Here is a 17,883-nt window from a genome sequence, read left to right on the forward strand (position 1 = left end):
GACTAGCAGTAGGTGATATGAAAAATAGATTCGACTAGCAGTAGGTAGGTGATATGGGAGATAGACTAGCTGTAGGTATGTGATATGGGAGATAGATTACACTAGCAGTAGGTAGGTGATATGGGAGATAGATTAGACTAGTAGTAGGTAAGTGATATGGAAAATAGATTAGACTAGTAGTTGGTAAGTGATATGGAAAATAGATTAGACTAGCAGTAGGAAGGTGATATGGGAGATAGACTAGAAGAAAGGTAGGTGATATGGGAGATTATACTGGCAGTAGGTAGGTGTTATGGGAGACAGATTAGACTAGCAATAGGTAGGTGATATGGGAGATAGATTAGACCAGCAGTAGTAAGTAGGTGAAATGGGAGATAGATTAGCCTGGCAGTAGGTAGGTGATATGGGAGATAGATTAGAGTAGCAGTAGTAAGTAGGTCATATGGGAGACAGATCAGGCCAGCAATAGGTAAGTGATATTGAAGATATGTTAGGCCAGCACTAGGTTAATGGTAGATTTGACCAGCAGTAAGTAAGTGATATGAGAGGTAGATTAGGGCAGTAATAGGTAAGAGATATGGAAGATAGATTAAGGCAGCAGTAGGTAAGTGATATGGGAGACAGATTAGGCCAGACGTAGATAAATCAAATAGGGCAGTGGTTCCCAAAAATTCTTGAATCACCGAGCCCAAGAGTCTCAGGGGCCCATTTATCAAAGTGCATTTGAGGTAAATTCCCCGAAAACACCTGTTTTCGGGCACTTATCCGCATTTCAGCCGGCGGAGGGATCTTCCAGATCCCTCCGCCGGCAATGGGCGCCACTCATGTGCAGTCCGCGGGACTGCGCATGCGCAGCAGCCCGGAATGCGCTTCGACCACATCGCAGGGACGGGCTCTTTTCGGAGCCCGTCTCCCTGCATGTGCCGGGTCATACATTCAGCCGGTATGATCGCATTTTGCAATGCGATCATGGGCGGTACTGCATGCCCTGATTGCATTGCAAAATGCGATCCTTAATAAATGGGCCCCTCAGTATTATTTTCATAGCTCCTGTAGGCCAAATGTTTCTTATTGTGAAATTCAGTAAAAAATTATTAAATTAAGTAAATTGTGCTTACCTGTCATCCTAATGCTGGGTACACGTTGCGATGTGTACCCAGACGATCTATCATGCAACGGGACCCGCAAGGGGTCCCGGCATCAGCAAGTGCATACACACTTGCCGATGCTGGTGCGACAGTGAGGGCCATGCTGTATTCGACAGAATGTCCCTCGCTAACTATGTCACCTGTCGGACCTGCATGCAGGTCCGACGAGAGATTTCACTGACGATGAGCGCACATCACCAGTGACATTGAGGGTACACACTAGATGATGTGTCCAATATATCATCTGATCCAGGCAGATCGGACGACATATCTCTAGTGTGCACCAGCCATTTAGTTAAGTAGTGGTGGTGACACGGTTGCGCTACTGTTTGTCCACATTTTGTAATTGGCATTCATCAGCACTGATTTTAAAAATCATAATGACCATACAAATTTTGATTTCTTACTGGACCACCTACCAGTTTTGGAATCACTGATATAGAGATAGATTAGTCCAGCAGTAGGTACAGTAAGTAACATGAGGGAGGATGTAGTAAGCAGTAGGTAAGTGAAGTGGGAGGTTGTGTAGTGGGTAGTAGGTGCACGTTGTAGTGACAGGGGATAGTAGTGGTGAAGCAGAGCCGGGATAGGGCGCAGATGAGAAGGGGTTATTGTCCTGGCCCCCTCCCCTCCTGATACTACACTGGAGGAGTTGCATCCATTTGCAGAGCAGCCTGGCGTTGGCTATCACCAGGGAAAGCTCTGATACACGGGACTTTAAATCACCTCCTCCAGCAGCAGCAGCAGCCGCCAGATCACAGCTGAGACAGCGCAGATCTCTATCCCCACGGCTCCAGTTCCCCAGCTCCCTGTCTTCTCCCCTCTGTCCCTCCGCCCCATGTTTATCTAGAAGTGACTTCATCACACTCTCAGCCGCGGCTGTGTGCCTGACACTGATCCCGGGCAGCCGTAAGGTACATCGTGTAGCTGGATATACAACTTGCCCTTGAGTTACATTATTGATACTGTAGTATGTGGTGAGACGGGGAGCGGATGAATAGATGGTGATCTGAGAGCAGCTGCTTTCTTGTCTGTGAGAGGAAGGAGGATGCACATGCAGTAACATCACACCTGTCTTATCTATGGAAGGGATCATTGAATCGTATGGGGACCCCGGACACATGGACCTGTGCCTCGCCTGATGCTGATCTCTCCTGTGCGTTCACAGTGCTGAATGGTCCCCACTCTGCGGGCTCCGGGCAGTGAGAGTGACCGTGTAGAGAGGCTGATGAGTACCCTGATGGTGAGTGCTGCTGCTGTGCCGTCACCTGGAAGCTCCGCGCACCTGATCCTCTATGTGACTCCCAGGCTGTGATACTTTGGGCTGTGCCAGCAGTCTGCTCTCTCTGATCCCATAAGGCAGGACCCTGACTTCTCGCTGTCCGGTCTGGTGAGGGATCTGGCACTAATCACGTTGCACTGGCAGCTCAGCCTCGGATGTCAGGGTTGCAGCTGGTTACTTTACTGTCTGGTCCTTTCGTGGTTGCTCCTAGAATAGCCGCTACCTTTGGAAGGTCCTCTGCTCATGATGCCCCTAAGTGCCTTCTCCGGCACCCGCTCTCTGAGCCCCGCCGCTATATCCCGCAGCCTATCCCGCCTCCGGGAGTACCGCACCCGCTCCCGGATCATGCTGTCCCTCGGGGTCTCCCAGATGGTTCTCGGATGTCTGATCGTGGCTGTCAGCTTCGCCGCCCTGGCTCTCACCACCTCTGCCAGGGTCAGGCACTCATGCCCCTTCTGGGCAGGCTTCTCGGTGAGTACACACTAACTTCCCTTCCAGATATTACTGTGATACCAGTTGAATGTCTTGTTGGAGTGGATCATATTGACGATGAGACCTTCTCATCCCCCACATGTACTGTATATAGTATTACTACTACACATCTCTATAGGGCAGCACCAGCCCAACCACAACACTCTGATGCTCCTGCACATGGATGTATAGACCTCCCTGGTACATGTGCCAGCTATGGGAAATATTAGCTCAAGTTGTTGATGACTTGTGCCACATTATGCATGCGAGGTACCATGAGCTAGCGACCCGTGCCAGCACTACCAGCTGGCACTTGCAGATGCGCCTCATTCATTGTGTGCTTATACACTATAGATATATTTGGTCACTAAATATAAATAAATAAATAAATAAATAAAGGGGTACTATATATGTCTATGTGGACAATTTCTATTAATACCTGTTGGAATAATGCTGTGCAGGTTTTAGGTCTGGTGTTTAGTTTTTGATGGTTAAAATGCATTTTCCAAAATTATGGAGCAGTTGGTTCTATATGCAGAAAGTGTGGTAAGACTCTCTTTAGGCTCAGCAACCAACCACTAGTCACTTTTTACCATGCAGAAAACAATAGGTGACTGCATTGTAATTATAGATTGGCAGATTGCGATATAAGTAGTCCAGATAGCCTGAGACAGACTCATGAATGGTGAAAAAGACAACCCCATGTGAGACCTACAGTACTAGCTGTGCAAGAGTCTCGTAGATGCTCAGTGGAACTGGCCACCCAGTGGTTCCAAAACAATAACACAGTAAAGGAAAAAAAAAACCTATATTCAAATGCTTATTATTATTATTATTATTATTATTATTATTATTATTATTATTATTATTATTACTACTTTTCAGGTTGTCAAAATGGCATTGGATGTTTTAGTGTATAGTATTAGCTGGATTATACAGTAGTACATGCTGCCTTTGTACGTAATGAGTTGTAATGTCTTGAAAAGGTGTCTAGTTTAAAGGTCTGTTTCAATCAAATGATACATTTCTGCTTATAGGGGCATATGTATGAAAGCTTGATGTGAGATCAAATTGTGAGATATATATCACCAACCACTCAGCTTCTAACTTACATTTTGAAGACTGTGTTTAAAAAATGATAGGAGCTGATTGGTTGGCGATATATATCTCACAATTTGATCTCACATCAAGCTTTCATACATATGCCCCTTAATGTTTTTCTTTTGCAATAGAAGTCTCACATCCATTCATTTTGTAGGACAGCCTACACACATACTCCTTCTAGTGATTGTTTCTTTCATTGCACATTAAAATCATGAATTTGTCTGACAAATTATATTGGTGGCGGCAGAGAAAAGAACTCTCTGTGCTGTCCCACTCACATAATTTCATCAGAAACGTGAACAGGATGCTTCTCATATATCTTATCATATAGGCTAAAAGTATGACTATGGTGTACATCTGCCTAAATACCTCATTTAATGCATTTAATGACGTGTGTGTGTCTAGTTCTAAAAAGAGATTGAGATTTCAACCAGATACCCACGCAAGTCTCTCAAGGTGGTTTGTTTTTCAGTGAAGCTGTAGATCTCTTAACCATGGATTTTACAAATGATGCAAGTGTCCTATCTATGATGCTTTATCTACACACTTAGGGGTAAATTTACTAAAGCGAGAGTTTTTAGAATTGAGTTTTAAAAGTGATGTTACCCATTACAACCAATCAGATTCTACTTAACATTTAACTAGCACCTTCTAGAAGATAATAGCTAGAATCTGATAGGTTGCTATGGGCAATATCACTTTTAAAACTCACTTCTAAAAGCTCTCACTTTAGTAAATTTACCCCTTATAGTAACAATAAAGTTTGCAATGAATGGCTAAGACACTATTATAATCATTATAACATATGCAGTTGTAAATGTTAGAAATGTTCTCTAAACTGACTCAAAGTATTTTTTAAAGTAATTTCAAGTAGTGAATAAAAAAAAATAGAAGTTTCTTTTCTTGTTGTTGCTTGTAAAGTATTTTGATGGTTTCACACAAAAAAATCAAACTCTGGATGCCTACTCTGACTCTTTCTGGTACTGGTTTCACATCCAGTGCTACTTAATTTATGGAGAAAAGAGAATGAGCTGTGATTCTGTGTTTCCCCTGAGGGGACCGCAGAGCAGACAGCAAATCTGCTGCAGATGCTTCAAGGACAAGAGCTTTTTACTTTTAGAGAACAGTGAACTGAACCCCACCCCCCCAACAGGTTAAGGAATATATGGACTGCCCAAACTGGTCTCATAGACATCTGCAGATGTGTTGGTGTGAACTAAAGTATGGAATGTATTTGGGTGACTATAAACTCTGTCTGTTATCATCTGTTCCTTAAAGTAGAATCACAGGTAAAACTGCTGCCCCTCCTACAGCTATTACAGTGCTGGGGTCCCACTGGAGTCCCTTACTGCTAATTTTTGTAATGCACAAGGTATTTATAGCCTCTGTCACCACTCTAGTGTTATGCTTCAGACCAGGGGGCCTATATATAGCAATAAACATGGCAGTGCCCCGATTATCAACAATCTTTTGGGCCTATGTATCAAAGCTTGATGAGAGATAAAATTGTGAGAGAAAAAGGATTAACCAATCAGCTCCTGTGATTTTTCAAACACAGCCTATAAAATGTAAGTTAGAAGCTGATTGGTTGGTGATTTATATCTCTCAATATTATCTCTCATCAAGCTTTGATACATAGGCCCCTGCATCATTGCCATATTAGCATTTTCACATAGTTTTCACAACTATGGGCCATATTTGATTAGGCTGTGAAAAGCCATTGTCGGTAAAACTTTTTCGGCGATGACGTCATTTTCGCCGATTTGAGTTATCCCCGTATTCAATTTTTCTGACTTTTTGCCGGAGCGAGAAGTCAATGCATTGAGACCAGCGAAAAAGTACCACCTATGAATACGTGGCAAGAAAAAGTGCAGAATTGGGGTTTTGGGGTGCAGACTTCCAAAAACCACCGTGCACCCCTTGGACAGGCCCCAAAGGCATTCTGTGTCAAGACATTTATAAAAAGTACCTTAGGACACCCCAAAAAAGTACTTTAGTTGTGAGGAATGAAAAAAAAACAAAGTTGGGGGCCAAATTTCTAAACTGGTGAAATAGACTTGGGGGGGGGGGTCCCCGGGGGTCCCCAAGTAAACCCATGGTGTTTTTTTATTACAGGTGATTGCGGAAGGTGGATTTTTCGCGATTTTTAAAACTTCACATTAGCCCAGTGATTCCCAACCTCGGTCCTCAAGGCACGCTTAAGCTGGCCACACACTAGACCAACTTTCATCCAACCATCCAACTTGTTGATTGATTGGAATGAAAGTCTGGTAAGGCATGAAAGCAAATGACAATCAGCAATTTGCTCCTAAATACCAGAAAACAGATGAAAATGGTCGTTAGACAAGTTTATTAAATGTTTGAACTAAACAATTTGTTCAAACAGCAGTTTTTGTTCATTTAACAGCGTTTGGGAGCAAATTGCTGAATGTCATTTGCTTTCATAACTTACCAGATTTTCATTCCAACCAATCAACTAGTTGGCTGGTTGGATGTAAGTTGGTCTAGTGTGTGGCCAGCTTAACAGTCCTAGTTTTAGTGATATCCATGGTTGAGCACAGATGGTTAAATCAAAATAATTGAGGAACTAATTAAGTCACCTGTGCTCAAGTATGGCTATCCTTAAATCGTGGACTGTTAGTGTGCCTTGAGGACCATGGTTGGGAATCTCTTCATTAGCCACTTTAAAATATGCTAGTACCCATTTTCATGTTCCCCAAATTTGATGGGTCTACTTATTTTTTTTTTAAAAGTTGCAAAATGCTATTCTTCACCACTTTCCCAAAGATGCTAAATAGCACCTATTGAGACCATTTAAAGACCCCAAATACCTTTAGCATGGCTATTTGGGGGTACCCATAGTGAACCCCCATGTCAGAGCATCTTTTGGGGGGTGTCAGACTGATTTCCCCAAAAATGACAGGACTTTTCGATGATTTCGGTTTCGCTGGGTCCCGTTTTCGCCGATTTGGAAGTGAAACTCCTGAAACTCTTCGGTAGAGGATGGAAGTTGCGGGGGAGGGATCCAGGATCCCTCTCCTGAGAAAATGCCTCTATGAGCATAAAGTGGCTACAGCCATCTGAGAGTGGCAGCAGCCTTTGGAGCTTTGTACATATTGCATATTGGTCAGATTGCAGTCCCCATTGAGAATAATGGGGACTGTAGTCTGAAGCGCTAATTAGCCTTTTGTGGAAGATTTCTATGAAATCTCCTGCATTAGGCTATTGCTACATAGCCTAATACTTTAAATCCCAGGTTCTCAAACTCGGTCCATCAGGACTGCAAACTGTACGTGTTTTCCAAGTCTCCTCACAGAATCACAAGTGAAATAATTAGCTCCACCTGTGGATCTTTTAAACTGTGTCATTGAGTAATAACTACACCCGTGCACCTGCTGGGTGACCTGGAAAATGTGAACTGTGTGAGATCATGAGAATCAAGTTTGAGAACCGCTGCCTTAAATCAAGTGTAAATTTAAATTTCCACATAATTTAAGTAAAAAAAGGTTTAATACATATGCCTACAGATCTTTATTCTTATTTTCTTTAAAAAAGCTGAAGTCATTTCCTGGGTTTAAATCTTCAAGTTATTAAGTTATAAATGAGTTGGATGTAACTGTCAACATTTAAAAAATAATTAGCAGCTTAACAGCTCTTCCAATACACCCATGAGGAAAGTTCTGCCTGGTGCACTCCGCCGTGAGGTCCAACCAGAACCCCAACTACTCCATTAGGCATTCCAGACCAATTGTCACCCCTCTGTGAAGTTTTCATCAAAGCCATCCAGTGGGAGGCTCAGAACAGGCTCCCCGGGTCAAAGTTCTGCCCAACCTAAACCAACGGAAGTTCCGAACCGGGACCTCAACCCCCTTGTATATCTTCTGGGATCCAATGTTACCACTCTGTGAAGTTTTTATCCTAATCCATTCAGTGGAAGGCTCAGAACAGACTCCCCATGTCAAAGTTCTGCCCAGCGCACACTAACAGGAGGTCCGACCAGGCACCTAACCCCCTTAACCTGGCCAGGATCCATCTTGACCACTTCGCGTTGGTTTCATCCCAATCGGTGCTGGGGTGGCCGAATGCATAACTGGACAGACAAACAGACCAATAGATTTTTATATATATAAGATTTGGGTTAACCATTGATGATCACCATAGATTGTTCCATAGGTGCTTTACATTGATGGCATGAAACCATTGATAGGGGATTATCCATGGTTTACACCCATCGATGGACTTTCTTGCTGTGGGGAATAGCACTTTGGAGCGAGGCTAAGCTCTATTTTCTCTGCATTGAGGGGAGAAAACCAAACATTCCTACCTCTAAACCATCAATGGTGCTGGCAGACAATCATCCTAAGTCGCAATCAATGGCAAAATCATTGAACATTGGTGAGAAATTGCTGATGGTTGTTAACCACACTGCTGGGGAGGTGAGCAACACTCATCTACCTCAGTGACTTTTTTTTTGATAGATTTTGTAAAAAAAAAAATCTTTGCTAGATAAGTAGCAATAGACCCCAATGTTTGGATAAGTCTGCTTTGTATGTAGGTATTGGAATCTCGAAAAGTATTGGCGGACTTAATATCTTAAACTATTGATTATTATGGTTAATGAACTATCAGTACTAATGATACTGACTTAAAAAGCCATATGCACTGAAATTCATCAAGCTGTGTCCACGATATTTAATATTATTATAGTGAGTACTAACACTACAATCTTCGTCAATAGATTATGGGCCTCATTAGGAGATGTATGCAAACCCGATGGTTTGTGAACATCTCCGATGGTGGGGGGGCTGTGCATGCGCAGGATGTGTAATGCACATGTGCAGGCCCCCATCTGCGAGTTCGCTCGCAGAGTCTCCAAGCTGCAGCCTGATTGACAGGCTTCAGCCTGTTTGGGGACGAGGAGGGAGTGGCGCGGCCTGTGTTCCCGGAAACTGATTTCCCTTAAATTCTCAAAGTGCCGAGACCAGGGTCTGTATCGGAATACTCAGATTTTGTGGCATCGGTTACGCAGGTAAGATGGCCATTCTGACTAGCCTTTGGCTTCTACAGATGGCCCATGCTGCAACCATCACGACATGTTCCGATGCTGTTTAGGACACAGTATTCGGATCTGCGATGCTGTCAGGAGACGTCTTTTCTCCACAGACACCTCCTGCTGCATTAGCAAATTTTCACATCACTGCTGCGTCTAAAGACACAGCAGCGATGTGAACTGCATTCATCTCTAAATCAGGCACTATAATATCAAGAAAGGCTGATGCACTGTTTAGATCCCAGTGAACACAGAGAAGGGCAGAGTACTGTACCTCACACAGGTTAATATCCCTTTTCCACCAAAATTCCGGGTCTGACCCGTAGTTGGAACAGAGTTCCTATCCGGATCAGACCCGGAGTTTAGCCGGCGCTGACTCGGGATATTCCCGAGTTGGCGCCGCTCACACCGCAGTCGGGTCTGCATAGACCCGGCTTTCCTGGCGTAAAAGTGGACGCTTGGAGATGACGTCAACTCCAGCGCCACTGAAGCCGGACCAATCGGCCGGCTTGCAGCGCACTCCAGGTCTTTGTGACCTGGAGTGCGCTGTTCTCACAGCAGGGTTTCACGGGCTATGTCCGTGTTAAACCCTGCTAGTTACCTGGGTTGGATTGCCAGGTTACTCGACCCGGTGATCCAGCTCTCTCCCCTTTTACACCAGGGAGCTGCCCGGGTTAACCCTGCAATAACCCGGGTTTTAGCTCCGATGTAAAAGGGGTATTACAGTGACTTACGAGAAGTACATAAACAATATATACCGGATCTTGGGTGTATTTTTTTCCCCACTAATACTTTATTCTATTCTAAATCAAATGCTGGAAGTTCAACTTCTAGAAGACTTCTTTGGGTTATATTTTGGTGTATGTTTTATTGAAGTGTTTCCCTATAAATTAAGAAGCTTTATGCTTTAAGAGGTAATTTGAACTTTGCTGCACTGTGAAATCTTGTTTTGGCAATTACATTTAAAGTGGAATACTGACAGGGAACACTACCCATGAAACAATATAAGGGACTATTACTGTCCAGCATTATATAATGCAGAGGTGCTCTGAGCTTTGAAGTAAAAATTACATAATTTCACATAATAACTAAATTGTTCACAGTGTCAAACGTCCTGTTTAGTAGTGCAAAGGTGATTTTTGTATATATATTATACGTGCTTACGATTGTTGAATTGCTGAAGTACAGTGTTTATCTCACGCTAGGAGGAAATAGGGATATTAAAAGTCCATGCTACTTATAACAAAAGTATAATTTTCTCATTGAGTAGACTCAAACATTGTGGAAATGTGATACAGCTGAGATGCATGTGTTATACTGCAAAACATTGTGGTAACTCATTAGGGCCATTTACCACCAGATGGCATATCTCATCTTATTACTCCTTACTGAGCTCTGGTGCAGTTGCTGTTACTCTCTACACACTTATGTTTACGACCCAACATGCAAGAAGATTTGTGCCTGAGGCTGAGCCTCACGCAAATCCAGAAGCTGATGCATTCTGTGGATATTTGCTGACTGTGCATACGCTGCATGATGCATATGCTCACAGAAGGCGGATTTTGGCAGATGTACTAAGCCCTGGAACGATATAAAGTGGATGGAGATAAAGTACCAACCAATCAGCTCCTAACTATCACTTTAGAGGCTGTGTTTGAAAAATGACTGATTGGTGGGTATTTTTGCTCTTTCCAAGGCTTAGTACTTTTGATAAAGCATTTCAGGGAGATTGTGAAAGCAGCACCTATGAGTGCAGTGGTAAAGTGGGCGTGTACTGCTACATCTGAGAGGCGCGCCATAATATTGATTTACATCCAAATGTAAATGAGCCCCAAAGCAGTTAGTAAGATCTTCTTGTTGATTAAAACACACTGATACTGTTCAGAAAATGCATGTAGCCATAGGGATCATTGTGCCTTATACCCAATGCAGGGTAATTATACTAATAATCCCATATGAATGTACAGTCAGGTGCATAAATATTGGGACATTGACATAATTTTCATATTTTGTCCTCTATTCACCACCACAATGGCTTTGAAATGAAACAAACAAGATGTGCTTTAACTGCAGACTTTCAGATTTAATTTGAGGGTAATTACATCCAAATCAGGTGAACGGTGTAGGAATTGCAATGGTTACTATATGTGCCTCCCACTTTTTAAGGGGCCAAAAGTAATGGGACAAACTAAACAATCCTAAATCTAACTTTCACTTTTTAATACTTTGTTGAAATCCTTTGCAGGCAATTACAGCCTGAAGTCTGGAACACATAGACATCACCAGACGCTGGGTTTCATCCCTGGTGATGCTCTGCCAGGCCTCTACTGCAAATGTCTTCAGTTCCTGCTTGTTCTTGGGGCATTTTCCCTTCAGTTTTGTCTTCATCAAGTGAAATGCATGCTCAATCGGATTCAGGTCAGGGGATTGACTTGGCTATTGCATAACATTCCACTTTTTAGCCTTAAAAACTCTTTGGTTGCTTTTGCAGTATGCTTCGGGTCATTGTCCATCTGCACTGTGAAGCGCCGTCCAATGAGTTCTGAAGCATTTGACTGAATATGAGCATATAATATAGGGGTGAGCGGGTTCGGATTTCTGAAATCCGAACCCCCCCGAGCCTCCCCGATCCGAGTCAGATCCGAGTCAGGCTCGACTTTTCCCGCCTGACTCGGATCTGAAATCGAGGCAAAACGTCATCATCCCGCCTTCCGGGTCTCGCGGGTTTTGGATCCTATATAAGGTACCCGCGTCGGCGCCATTTTCTCACTCGGCTGTGGACAGTGAAGAGGGAGGGTGGGAGTTAGGGCTGGCTGGGCTGTGTAGTGTAGTGTAGTGTAGTGCAGAGTAGTGTTGTGCTGTGCTGTGCTGCGCTGTGCTGCTGTTGTCCAATACTTCAAAGTTCATAGGGGCTGGCTGTGTTGTGCTGTGCTGCTGTTGTTAATAGGGGTTGTGTCCACTACTTCAAAGTCTATAGGGGCTGGCTGGACTGTGTTGTGCAGTCAGTTCTCCATAGGGGCTGTGTCCACTCCAAAGTCCTGTGCAGTGTCCCAGTCCTAAAGGGGTGCTGTAGTGTTGTCCAGGGGGTGCTCTGTCCATCAGGGGTGCTCCCCCCAAATGCTAAAAAAATAATATTTTTTCTGTGTTTGTGAATTGTGTGCGCAGTAGCCGCACGTGCATCAACAAAGTAGTGCCAAGCGTGCGCCTGTGTCATAAGTAAAGGGCCAGCTGGCTTGACCATTAAAGGGTGCTGTAACCCCCAAAGTACACTCCAGTCCAAACCAAAAAAAAATATATTTTCTGTGTTTGTGAATTGTGTGCGCAGTAGCCGCACGTGCATCAACAAAGTAGTGCCAAGCGTGCGCCTGTGTCATAAGTAAAGGGCCGGCTGGCTTGACCGTTAAAGGGTGCTGTAACCCCCAAAGTACACTCCAGTCCAAACCAAAAAAAATAATATTTTCTGTGTTTGTGAATTGTGTGCGCAGTAGCCGCACGTGCATCAACAAAGTAGTGCCAAGCGTGCGCCTGTGTCATAAGTAAAGGGCCGGCTGGCTTGACCATTAAGGGGTGCTGTAACCCCCAAAGTACACTCCAAACCAAATAAAAAATATTTTCTGTGTTTGTGAATTGTGTGCGCAGTAGCCGCACGTGCATCAACAAAGTAGTGCCAAGCGTGCGCCTGTGTCATAAGTAAAGGGCCGGCTGGCTTGACCATTAAAGGGTGCTGTAACCCCCAAAGTACACTCCAAACCAAATAAAAAAATATTTTCTGTGTTTGTGAATTGTGTGCGCAGTAGCCGCACGTGCATCAACAAAGTAGTGCCAAGCGTGCGCCTGTGTCATAAGTAAAGGGCCGGCTGGCTTGACCGTTAAAGGGTGCTGTAACCCCCAAAGTACACTCCAGTCCAAACCAAAAAAATATATATTTTCTGTGTTTGTGAATTGTGTGCACTGTGGCTGCATGTGCATCAACAAAGGAGCAGCGCCAAGCGTGCGCCTGTGTCCCATAAGTAAAGAGCCGGCTGGCTCATTTCTTAAAGGGTGGTGTAACCCACAAAGTGCACTACTCTCCAGCAAAAAGAAAAAAATATTTTCTGTGTTTGTGTGCGCTTTAGCCGCACGTATATATCAATATAACCTAAATGGAGGACCAAACTTTCTCCGATAAAAATAAAATAGGGAAAGATCAAGAACCACTTCCTCCTAGTGCTGTTGCTGCTGCTGGGAGTTGTTCATCATCCCAGAGAGGAAGTAGGAACACCACCACTTTTACTAAACAATTGACCCTCCAACAGTCCCTAGCGATGAGGATGAAGTACGACAGCAGTCATCCTGAAGCAAAACGTATAACTGAGGCCTTGACTGCTATGTTGGTGTTAGACGTGGGTCTGGTATACGCCATTAGTGCAGTGGGATTTAGACAATTGATGGAGGTAGTGTGTCCCCGGTTCCAAATCCCGTCTAGATTCCACCTGCATCCTCAAAGCAGCAGCGACAAGCGTGCGTCTGTCTGTTAAAGGGTGGTGTAACCCTCAAAGTGCGCTCCACAAACAATTAAAAAATTCTTATTTTTTTTTCTGTCTTTGTGAAATGTGTGGGCTATAGCCACACCTGCATCCTTAAAGCAGCAGCGACAAGCATGCGTCTGTCTGTTAAAGGGTGGTGTAACCCTCAAAGTGCGCTCCACAAACAATAAAAATATTCTTATTTTTTTTCTGTCTTTGTGAATTGTGTGGGCTGTAGCCGCACTTGCATCCTCAAAGCAGCAGCGACAAGCATGCGTCTGTCTGTTAAAGGGTGGTGTAACCCTCAAAGTGTGCTCCACAAACAATAAAAATATTCTTCTTTTTTTTTCTGTCTTTGTGAAATGTGTGGGCTGTAGCCGCACCTGCATCCTTAAAGCAGCAGCGACAAGCGTGCGTCTGTCTGTTAAAGGGTGGTGTAACCCTCAAAGTGCGCTCCACAAACAATAAAAATATTCTTCTTTTTTTTTCTGTCTTTGTGAATTGTGTGGGCTGTAGCTGCACTTGCATCCTCAAAGCAGCAGCGACAAGCGTGCGTCTGTCTGTTAAAGGGTGGTGTAACCCTCAAAGTGCTCCGAAAAATAAAAAATATTTTTTTTATGTGTTTGTGACTTGTGTGCGATGTAGCCTCACGTGCAGCAACACAGTAGCAGTGCCAAGCGTGCGCCTGTGTCATAAGTCAAGGGCCGGTTTGGACATCTGGTCCGGACTGAAGGACGTGCCAACAATTTCTGACAAGTCTACTGTCACTGCATATGATACTGTCCTCAAAGCAGCAGCGACAAGCGTGCGTCTGTCTGTTAAAGGGTGGTGTAACCCTCAAAGTGCGCTCCACAAACAATAAAAATAAATTCTTTTTTTTTTCTGTCTTTGTGAAATGTGTGGGCTGTAGCCGCACCTGCATCCTTAAAGCAGCAGCGACAAGCGTGCGTCTGTCTGTTAAAGGATTACATCGGTGACAGCATCCAAGTAGGCATGTCAGACAGTCCGTACCTGTACTGGCAGGCAAAAGAAGCAGTTTGGAGGTCCCTGTACAAACTGGCTCTATTTTACCTGAGTTGCCCCCCCTCCAGTGTGTACTCCGAAAGAGTGTTTAGTGCAGCCGGGAACCTTGTCAGCAAAAGGCGTAGGAGGTTGCTTCCACAAAATGTGGAGAAGATGATGTTCATAAAATGAATTATCAACTCTTCCAGGGAGACCAGCCTCCAGAACGTACAGAGGGACCTGTGGTTGTGGATTCCAGCGGGGACGAATTAATACTCTGAGGATGAGGATGTACACAACACTGAAGAGGGTGAGGAATCAGAGGATGAGGACGACATCTTGCCTCCGTAGAGCCAGTTTGTGCAGGGACAGATTAATTGCCAGCTTGTTTTGTGGGGGCCCAAACGAACCAATCATTTCAGCCACAGTCGTGTGGCAGACCCTGGCGCTGAAATGTTTGGTTTGTTAAAGTGTGCATGTCCTGTTTATACAACATAAGGGTGGGTGGGAGGACAATTCCATCTTGCACCTCTTTTTTTTCTTTGCATTATGTACTGTTTGGGGCCTAGTTTTTCAACTGCCATCCTGTCTGCCACTGCAGTGTCACTCCTAGATGGGCCACGTGTTTGTGCCGCCCACTCGTGTCGCTTAGCATAGTCATCCAGCTACCTCGGTGCAACCTTTTGGACATAAAAACACTATTGTGAGGTGTGAGGTGTTCAGAATAGACTGGAAATGAGTGGAAATTAAGGTTATTGAGGTTAATAATAGCATAGGAGCAGAAAAACACACAAATTCTGTGATTTTAGCTGTTTTTATGCTTTTTAAAAAAAAAATACAGATCCAAAACACAAAACCCAGAACCCAAAACACGGAAGGGTGGTTTTGGCAAAACCAATCCAGATCCAAAACACGAAGAAAGATCCAGATCCAAAACCAAAACACAAAACACGAAAAGTGGCCGGTGCACACCCCTAATATAATATTGCCCGAAACACTTCAGAATTCATTCTGCTGCTTTTGTCAGCAGTCACATCATCAATAAATACAAGGGAACCAGTTCCATTGGCAGCCATACATGCCCACGCCATGACACTACCACCACCATGCTTCACTGATGAGATGGTATGTTTTGGATCATGAGCAGTTCCTTTCCTTTTCCATACGCTTCTCCTCTCATCACTCTGGTACAAGTTGATCTTTGTCTAATCTGTCCATAGGATGTTGTTCCAGAACTGTAATGGCTTTTTTAGATGTTGTTTGGCAAATTCTAATCTGGTGTTCCTGTTTTTGTGGCTCACCAATGGTTTACATCTTGTGGTGAACCCTCTTTTTTCACTCTTGTGAAGTCTTCTCTTGATTGTTGACTTTGACGCATATACACCTACCTCCTGGAGAGTGTTCTGGATTTGGCCAACTGTTGTGAAGGGGTTTTTCTTCACCAGGGAAATAATTCTTCTGTCATCCACCACAGTTGTTTTCCGTGGTCTTCCGGGTCTTTTGGTGTTGCTGAGCTCTCCGATGCATTCTTTCTTTTTAAGAATGTTCCAAACAGTTGATTTGGCCACACCTAATGTTTTTGCTATCTCTCTGATGGGTTTGTTTTGATTTTTCAGTCTAATGATGGCTTGCTTCACTGATAGTGACAGCTCTTTGGATTTCCTATTGAGAGTCGACAGCAACTGATTCCAAATGCAAATGTCACACCTAGAATCAACTCCAGACCTTTTACCTGCTTAATTGATAATGAAATAATGAGGTAATAGCCCACACCTGTCCATGAAATAGCTTTTGAGTTGATAGTCCCATTACTTTTGGCCCCTTAAAAAGTGTGAGGCCAAGAGGTTTTGGCCGGATTGTTCAGAAAGTAGTCTAATAGATATACAGTCTAAGTGGGAGGCACATATTGAAACTGTAATTCCTACACCGTTCACCCAATTTGGATGTAATTACCCTCAAATTAAATCTGAAAGTCTGCAGTTAAAGCACATCTTGTTTGTTTCATTTCAAAGCCATTGTGGTGGTGAATAGAGGCCAAAATATGAAAAAAAAAAGTCCCAATATTTATGCACCTGACTGTATATATCTCTGTTTTTTTTTTATATAACAGCTTCATAATGAGGTGCAATCAGGGAGATACTAGACTCTTCAGGGAGTCTGAGAGATTGCTACTATTTCAGGGAGTCTCCCTGACAACCAGGGAGAGTTGGCAAGTATGTACATCTAATGGTGCATACACACGTAAAGATTTTCTGTCCAACCATCCAACTAGTTGATTGGTTGGAATGAAAATCTGGAAAGGTATAAGAGTAACTGATGATCAGCAATTTGCTACTAAATGCCAGAAAACAGATGAAAATGTTCGTTAGACAAGTTTGTTAAATGTTTGATCTAAACAATTTGTTCAAACAACAGTTTTGTCCGTTTGGGAGCAAATTGCTGATTGTCATTTGCTTTCATACCTTACCAGATTTTCATTCCAACCAATCAACTTGTTGGATGGTTGGACAGAAAATCTTTACGTGTGTATGCAGTTTACCTCTACGTGCGTGACCGGATTTCACTATCTGTGAAATAGTTGGGATGTAGTCACCATCCCAACGCAGACAATTCCGGCGTTCAGAATCCTGGTGCCGGAATCCCCTCAGTACTCAGAATTCCGGCTCCAGAATCCCAGTTTAGGTTTAGGGTTAGGCACTAGGGGGATTGTTAGGGTTAGGCTGCATGCAGGCGGGGACGGTTAGGTTTAGGCTGTGAGAGGTGAGGGTTATGGCTCATACACACCTAACAATATCATTAAGTGTTTCCCCTGCACTGCCGGGCTCAATGTCCTTAATGACATTGAGCATACACATTGAACGATATCGTTAATGATATCGTTCAGTGACGGCACCCTCCCTTATTCCCGTACTTGCCGAACCTGATGATATTGTCAGGTTGTCCTGCAAGTACGGACAATGAAAGACATCGTTAACAATCCGCTGGAGCTCATATTGTTAACAATGTCTTGCATACACTCTGGACGATATTGAATGCGATGAACGATAACGATATCATTATCATTCAACTTATCGTCTAGTACATTAGGGTTAGGGAGTTAGGGGAAGGGTTAGAATACTTATCTGTATGCGTTGGGATTTACACCATCCGGATTACACTGCCGGGATTCTGATTGTCGGCATTATCAGTGCCAGGATGACGTATCCAACCCGAAATGGATGTCTTGGTGGCTACCTTGTGGACGCATGGAAAAGATCTATGTAGCCAGGCTTCCATGGTAGTTTGAGTCATGTGTATGGAGAAAGAATGCCTGTCTCTGGC

General features: G+C 43.8%; 1 protein-coding gene across 1 annotated transcript in view; it reads left to right on the forward strand.

The window, feature by feature from the left end:
• The first annotated feature begins 1,869 nt into the window (after positions 1–1,869).
• The window catches only part of ENTREP2 (endosomal transmembrane epsin interactor 2), an 899,787-nt gene continuing 883,773 nt past the window's right edge, over positions 1,870–17,883 (forward strand). The window contains exon 1 of the mRNA XM_088443400.1: positions 1,870–2,901. Within this exon, the coding sequence (XP_088299526.1) occupies positions 2,674–2,901 (228 nt within the window). The 5' untranslated portion in view covers positions 1,870–2,673. The remainder of the gene's footprint in view (positions 2,902–17,883) is intronic.

Source organism: Taudactylus pleione, unplaced genomic scaffold (genome assembly GCF_031769625.1).
Source record: "Taudactylus pleione unplaced genomic scaffold, aTauple2 ptg000019l, whole genome shotgun sequence".
NCBI lineage: Eukaryota > Metazoa > Chordata > Amphibia > Anura > Myobatrachidae > Taudactylus > Taudactylus pleione.